The sequence below is a fragment of the Chrysochloris asiatica genome, unplaced genomic scaffold, assembly GCF_000296735.1.
Source record: "Chrysochloris asiatica unplaced genomic scaffold, ChrAsi1.0 scaffold00094, whole genome shotgun sequence".
In the NCBI taxonomy this organism is placed as follows: domain Eukaryota; kingdom Metazoa; phylum Chordata; class Mammalia; order Afrosoricida; family Chrysochloridae; genus Chrysochloris; species Chrysochloris asiatica.
In genome coordinates, this window is record NW_006408612.1 from 1,457,191 (window position 1) to 1,465,355 (window position 8,165).

The following is an 8,165-nucleotide window of genomic DNA, read 5'->3' on the forward strand; positions in this document are numbered from 1 at the left end:
AAAAAAAAAAAAAAAAGAAGACATTTAGGCAGCCAACAAACACACAAAGAAATGCACACAATTAAGTCATACAAATCAAAATCATGCGATAGAATCCTACCCCAGCATTGATAACGAAGTTCAAATAAACTGCAGAATACAGCAAATGCTGGCGAGAGTGTAGAGAGACCGGAACCCTCCTACACAGTTGTTGAGACTGAAATGGTGCAAACACTGTTAAAAATTATATGCTGCACCCTCAAAAAGTTGGAAATAGAAAAACCCTATAACCCAGCAATTCTTCTAGTTGGTATATATCCTCATGAAATGAGAACCGTAACACAAATAGATATATGCACACCCATGTTTATAGCAGCACTATTCACAATAGCAAAAAGATGGAGACAGCCTAAATGCCCATCAACAGAATGGTTAAACAAACTATGGTACATAATACATACAACAGAATACTATTCAACACTGAAGAATAATGACAAATCTGTGAAACACCTCATAACATGAAGGAACCTAGAGGACATCATGCTGAGTAAAATCAGTCAATCGCAAAAGGACAAATATTGTATGAGACCCCTGTTGTAAAAAGTTAAGGAAAAGTTTTCTTGCTAAAAGAAACATTCTATGATGGTTATCAAGAGTGGGAAAGAAATGAACATTTTTTTCACTGGGTAGAGGGTTGTTGTTGTTAAGAACTTAGAGTCAGGTCTGACTCATAGTGACCCTGTGTCGGATTTCCGAGGAGTGAAGGTCGGTGGGTTTGAACCACTGACCTTGTGGTTGTCAGTCAAGTGCCTATCCTACAGTGTCACACCACACATATTAACATGTGTGATGATGCAGGCAATATACAACAAGAGAGAGGTTGGCACAGGAAGGATGAAGGTTGTGGAAGACACAGTGCAAGAGTTAAAGTGAACAGAAGTAAATACTATGAAATGATGATGCATGGAAGGGATTGCTATCATTCTAATGCCATGAAGTATATGATTTATTAAATGTGGGACTGATGATCTGTTCTGTCAATTCACAATAACAAGTTAAAATTTTTTCTTAAGTTTGGATTTTACATATTGTTTGAAATGGTACCTTGTGTGTGCATGCATGTTTCCTAGAAAAAGCAACAACATGATGACCAAGACCAATTAGAAGGTGAATACACAACTGATTACATTAACCTTGGTTCCATTACACTGGGAGAAGTAGGAATTCCTCAAGTGGAGCAAGTGAATTGGCATAGGCAGAAGCGAAGAACTCTCAAAGCAATGGCACCATTAAGAGGAAAAGCGACTGTGGTGTGAACTGGAGCTGCAGAAGGTCAACCAGAAAAGCCTGCCTCCCGCAGTTAGAATATATAATCAACTACCTTGTTCTTCCAGAAGGACTCGCACAGATGAGTTTTCTTCTACTTTTTTTCTGGCAGCTGCTTCTTCTTCTTCTGACCATTGCATATGGTCCCTAACAAAAAAATAAAGATTGTAAAACATGCTTTGTAATGAAAGAAGGCATAAAAAGGGTTGTAATGGACACATCTTTCATTTTGATTAGTCAAAGACAAATGACATCAACTCATGCCACGTTGAACGTAGTCTATTTTGTATCAGATGTTCCTTCTGATAGTGCTGGTACAACCCTGAAACTCCTACGGGGCTTCTGTTTCAATCTGATTGTGCTGTAATTACACCCCAGCCACCTCTTGGAAATGACTGTTGACGTACTGTCCCCAGAACGCTCTGGTGTCTGATTATATGGTGTTGGTAGAGTTTGTTGTATTTTTGCTTAAAGGTTAAATTTATTTGCCTTTTTGTTAATTTATGAGTGGCACATTCTTCAATAACTCTTTTTTTAATGCTTTTACATACTTGTATTCTAATATTCTGCTGCCAAAGAGAGAACTTAAAAATACTTTCCCTGTTTTTATCTTTTTTTTTTTTAAATTAACATTGGATTTTTTTTATTTTTATTAACTACCTTAACTATTGTCAATGGATTCATTTTGAATCCTGAAACAATAGGCTATTTGATGTTAGAAAAAAGGGTCACCTTTCTAAGATCTGGCACTTCCTGTAAATATTTTTTTATTTCAAAATGTACTCTCCTATTTATGCAGATAGGGAGACCTGACAACACAGTGGTTAAGCACTGAGTTGCTAACCAAGACGTCTGAGGTTCTAACCTGGCTAACTGCTAAGCACCATGGGAGAAAGCCATGGCAGTCCACTTCTGTAATGATTTACAGCCTTGAAAACCCTATGGGGTGGTTCTACTCTGGCCTGCAGGGTCACTGTGAGTCAAAATTGACTCTGTAACAGTGGGTTTGCTTTTGTTTATATGTATTGATATTATTTTCAGCTGCAAAATTACTTTCTTGGAATAGAAGCAACATTTAATAAAAATGCTTTTATTTTTCATTTGTACTTCTTTATTTTCAATAGGCAAGTCTATAAATGAGTGAAACAATTCCCTGGGATAAATCATTTAAAAAAATAATTTAAGAATCACACAATAAAATTCAACTTCTATACAGCCTGTTAACATGTATTAGAAAAAACCCTAGTGCAATTATCTATCAGATGATAGTTACAGTCATCTGACTAAAGAGAAAGGGATAACTTACAAAACTCTTGAGGGTGCATCATTGTTATTGTTTGTTGTTAAGTGCCATTGAGTGGTTTCTGACCCATAGCAACCCCTTATAGAGTTTCCAAGGAACAGCTTGTGAGCTTGAACCCCAGACCTTGTGGTTCAAAGCAACATTGCAGTCCAGTGCATCAACCCACAGTACCACACTATCATTATGATGACCAATAAACAAGCACTAAACATGATCATAATTACTACAATAATAATTCATTCATTATTTATTTGGCATCAGGTTCTGTGCTAAGTACATTACATACATATGTATTTCTTATTTAATCCACATAAGGAATCATAAATGTAGTATAACTTGCTCAAAGTCATATAGTTGGCAAATGGCAGAACCAGAATTCAAATCAAGGTCTGTCTCACTTCAAAATCCATCCTCATAACCATTAATCAATTAACATCTACCAAGGCAGTAAGGGATACTAAAATATTCAAGACACAATCCTTGCCCTGTATGGGTTTACAATCTAGTAATGCAGACATATAAACAGAAAGTAATTGGTTATACAATGCAGAATACATGGTTAGCTTTAGCATCTGGTGCATTAGAACGCAGCCAACACATGCTGACTTGAGCAAAAAGGAATGCTTAATAGAGGAGGCTGCAGTCCTGGTGTTTCAGGATAAGCACTGGACAAGATCAGTTTGAATCACAAGATTCAAATTCACCAGCTGCTCCTTGGAAACCCTATACAGGGTATTTATGAGTTGGAACCGACTTGACTTAACAACAGTGGAGGAGGAGGGTTTGGGTTCAGGTTAGGGGTTAGTAGGTGGGGCAATTCCGTGTGGTATTACAAAGCTAAGACTATCAATAGCCCACATGTGGCACTGTAGGATGAACACTGGAGTCCAAGGTCAGTTTGAACCACAAGGTTGGCAGTTCAAACTCACCAGCCGCTCCTTAAAAATGCTATACAGGGTCACTATGAGTCAAAACTGACAACAATACAGGAAACAATGAAAATTCTATTTTGGTTGGTTCTCTTGGGTAGCTGCCAATGAATTTGAGGGTGCAATGATCTCATTTCACAGGATCTTCAATGTGGGGCATGGCAGTTGAGTAGTGTAGAAGATATAATCAAGTAGTAGAGGATGGATGGAAGGCTGGCCAATTAGAAGGCAGTTATACAGTGGTCTAGAAACAATGAAAGCCAGAATTAAGCTGATGGCAATGGGAAACAGAATGGAAGAGTGGAGGTAGGGTGAAAATTTTTAGTTATGACTTGGAAATTAATTAGATGTTAGGAGAGAAGAAGAGGATGGGACAGGAATAATCTGAGGTTCTAAAACTGAATATCTGGGGAAGTAGGACTAACAATGACAGAATAGAGCTGGTTTGGGTGGAATGGTGATAAAGTTGGTCCTATTTTTAGTCATGTTTTATGCAATCAGATATGAGAGAATATTTTCCAGTGACCTGGCTATAAATACACTACTGAAAGGTGAGAAGCTGCTTTCTTTTGAGAAGGATCAAAACCAGTATACTGAAGTCCCCTTGAAAAGTAAATGCTAATTTAAAAATCAGTCTCATCAAAATTTCTTCACCAGTATGCCTAATAGACCAACTTGCTATAAGACAAATAATCATTAAGCAGCTTTGTCATGTGCTTTAATGAATGAAATTAGAGTACATTTCTGTTTTGACTTACTTTTATATATGTGAGTAATCATGTATAACTTGTAACTGAAAACTATACCTTATATGCTATATGTGTAAATATATACATGTAGAATATTGTTATGTGACAGTTATGACATTAAAGGCAACAAGCCACTAACTGAAAAAAAAAAAAAAATAGTATTGCTAACGCTGGAAACAAATTTCTAATATACAAATTTCTATACCATACAGGAAAGAAAATTGAACAATCCATTTCCCTGTGAAGGCGCATGCTGTGAGACAATGAGAGAGTATTTGGCCTTCAACTCTAAGAATTTGTTTTAAAACTGTTAGTTTAACTTGTTTCTTCCTGAGTATTTAATAGATTTAGTTATTTCTTAAATTGCTCTAACTTCCTTACACTGTTCTTTATGTTGCTTCATTTTCTTAACTGCTAAGTAAGGGGAATATTATACCCTAAGCTCCTGCAGAACAGATTTTTCCTCTGTGTAGTTACAGAATCCCCACAGAAATCTATAAAATGCTTCTAATGTATTTATGGGGACTTCCTCCAGACCTGCTGCTTTATGGAAGTTCTTTCTATTAGAAGAGTCTGATTCACGTGCACAAAATTCAACAGCCAGCAGTAAGAATCATTCATGTTTGTATAAGTAATAGACAGAGCAACCACAGAATTTAAGCATAGAGACAAGCAACTAATAAACTGAAAAATAATCAGGTATTCCACCAACAACAACACCAAAGGTGGGGGTGGTTGGGGTGAAGTTCATATTGTTTGACCTATGAATTGTACTTCTGAGAATTTATTGTAACAAAGTAACTCAAAAGAACAGAGATGTTAAATGTTGTATTCACTGGAACACTAAATGCAGCAGCAAATAATTGGGAACAATCTCAGTGAGAGGAGGGGGAAAGGCTATGACAACTCACTATTATGCAGGTATTTCAAATGATAAATATGAAGATGATGTAACCACATGGTGTTCTGGTATGGCACTATAGGATAAGCACTAGACTAGTAACAAGGTCGGAGGTTCAAACCTAATAGCTGCTCCTTGGAAGACTTATACAAGGTTGTTATGAGTTAGAACAGACTCAGCAGTACTTAACAACAACATGTAACAACATGGAAAAAGCGTTTATGAAATAACACATGAGGTTAAGAAAAGCAGAGCATAAAATTGTATATGTATCCTAATTACAACTATACAAAATTATATACAAATTGAGTGAAAATTAAGACAGTGAAATAAAAACCATTATGTTAGAATGATGGGAATAAGAGAGAACTGTCTTAAAGTTTTCTGAACTATTATAAAGCTGTTTCAACTAGAGATCATTTAAAGAAAAAAAAAAGCAACCTATATTTATATAAAAACTCTATTATATATTTAAGTTATCCATTATGGTCATTACAACTTTACATTATCCTTCTTGGGGAAAAAACAAATCTTTATGATTAAAAGGAAGATATGTTTTCTATTTTAGAAAAATCAAGAAAATTGAGAGAAAAAACACTGAATATTTTTTCGAGTAAAACACATTTTTTTATAACAAGCCTGGAATTAGTTTTAAAAATTCTATGATAGTAATCAGCCCTACAACCTCAGTTGTATACTGATTGTACAGTGATTAAGCACTCTGATGCTAACCAAAAGTTAAGGGAGAAAGATGTGTCGATCTGCTTCCATAAAGATTACACCCTGAGTATAACCTCCGAGATAATGGCCTTGAAGTCAATCTTCACATCTGGAACGGAATTCACCCTCATGGCTCAACTCTCAGATGACAGGCCTACAAGGTGAACAATACTCTAGAAAGGTACACACTCCTTAGAACAATTAATCATACAAGATTAAAAGGGTAGAATTTCCCCAGGGATAATGCTCAGAAAGCAGGAAGGGAGACAGAAGAAGGACAAATGGAAATGGCAAACACAGGGACGAAGTGGGAAGAGTGCACTGTGAGGACTACATCAACGTCATGAAATAAAATGCATATGAACTATTTAATGGAAAACCAATTTGGTTTGTAAACTTTCACTTTCACTCAAATCACAATAAAAAGTTAAAAATAAAAGATGAAAAAAAAAGATTGCACCCTTGGGACCCCTATGGGGCAGTAGTTTGTCAACTTGATGGTAGTGAATATATATGTTATAATATAAACATATAAAGAGCCGTGGACTGCAGAAGAAAAAAACAATCTGTCTTGGTAGAAGTATGGCTAGAATGCTCCTTACAAGACAGGATGGCAAGACTTCATCAGGAGGGATCAGTTGCTGGCGAAGGACTCAGGCTTGGTAAAGTAGAGAGTCAGCAAAAAAAGGAAGAGCCCCAGTGAGACTGGCACAGTGGCAGCAGCAATGGGCTCAAGTGTAACAACAATTGTGAGGATGGCACAGGGATGGGCAGTGTTTTGTTCTGTTGTGCCTAAGGTTGCTGTGAGTTGGAACTGACTTGACAGCACCTAATAACAACAACAACGTGTGTGTATGTATGCTTACATATGTATATATACATATGTATACATACATACACACACATATACATGCTTGTTTCATCTTCATTTTATATAGTTGAATGATTCTATACAATTCCACACAGTCAATTTAGTGTTAAGTTGGTGACACCGGCACGGATCGTCTAAGTGTGCACTAAGGTTTGGGAAAATCAAAATACATACATACCTGTTTACCTTGAAGACTTAAAATTTTGAGAACCCTACCTATAGAAAATCTTGTTGACTGTAATGCTACTGTCTAATATGATTTTTAATAATCTTACTGTAGGATATAATTGAAAGACAACTATATTTATTTTCAGGAGTCCTGGTATGGCATGTGTGGGTTAATGCACCAGACTGCAAAGCCGTTTAAACTGCAAAGTTGGCAGTTCAAGCTCACCAGTGTCTCCTTGGAAACCCTATACAGGGTTGCTATGGATTGGAACCGACTCGACGGCACTTAACAACAACAACATATTTATTTTCAGTGAATTAAAAATATGTATTCCTAGGTAAAAGGAATAAATGGAGTTTATTCGTTTTAGTCTAAAACTATTTTTAACAATTCTGAACACTATAATAAACTCATATTTACTACATAGTTTATAATAAGGAACCCTGGTGGAACAGTGGTTAAAGAGCTCAATCACTATCTGAAAGGTCAGTGGTTTGAACCACTAGCCACTCCATGGCAGAATGATGTGGCAGTCTGCTGTTGAAAAGATTTACAATGTTGAATACCCTACGGGACAGTTATACTTTGCCGTATGGGGTTGCTATAAACTAGAATTAATTCAATAGCAGTGGGTTTGGTTCAGTTTGATCATTATAGTAATAAAGAAGGTTCTTTCTAAAGGAAGAACTTTACCTGTCATTTACCTATCTCATATACTAGCAGTTCTTGGGGAGGGGTGGCAAAATGGCAGACTAGGCTGAAAAGCTGTATGGACTGTGTATAACAAGGATACAGAAACCAAACTGACCAGATGTATATGATAGTCCTGGAACTCTGAGCTTTTCTAATGAAGGGATACAGAAGCGGATTGAATGCTTACTAGGAAAGAGAGCTGAGCAGACGCACAAAAAAGGAAAGGTTGATGACCTTTGTAGGCTGACCAGACACCATGCAGCCATCTTGAGTTTTGTGAGTGACTTCAGAGATAAAAAAAACACACTGGCATTGCAGAAACATACCTGTGGCTTGTGGAGGTAAAGGTGCAATTTTTTTTTCTTGTTCTTCACACTCTCCTAGTGACCAGAAACAAGGCCGGTCCTCTCCCGCATATACCCCCAAGGAAGCTCCCACTCTTCCTGCAGCCATAGTCAAACAGAGGAGAAAGCCATGGTTGTGGGCTCTGTTAATGCATGGGTGAGCCGCCTGCATTAATCCTGT

General features: G+C 36.9%; 1 protein-coding gene across 1 annotated transcript in view; it reads right to left on the reverse strand.

Moving 5' to 3' along the window:
- Window positions 1-8,165, reverse strand: part of LOC102832904 (methyltransferase-like protein 8-like) — a 123,466-nt gene that overhangs the window by 76,225 nt on the left and 39,076 nt on the right. The window contains exon 2 of the mRNA XM_006866693.1: window positions 1,361-1,452. Within this exon, the coding sequence (XP_006866755.1) occupies window positions 1,361-1,452 (92 nt within the window). The remainder of the gene's footprint in view (window positions 1-1,360; window positions 1,453-8,165) is intronic.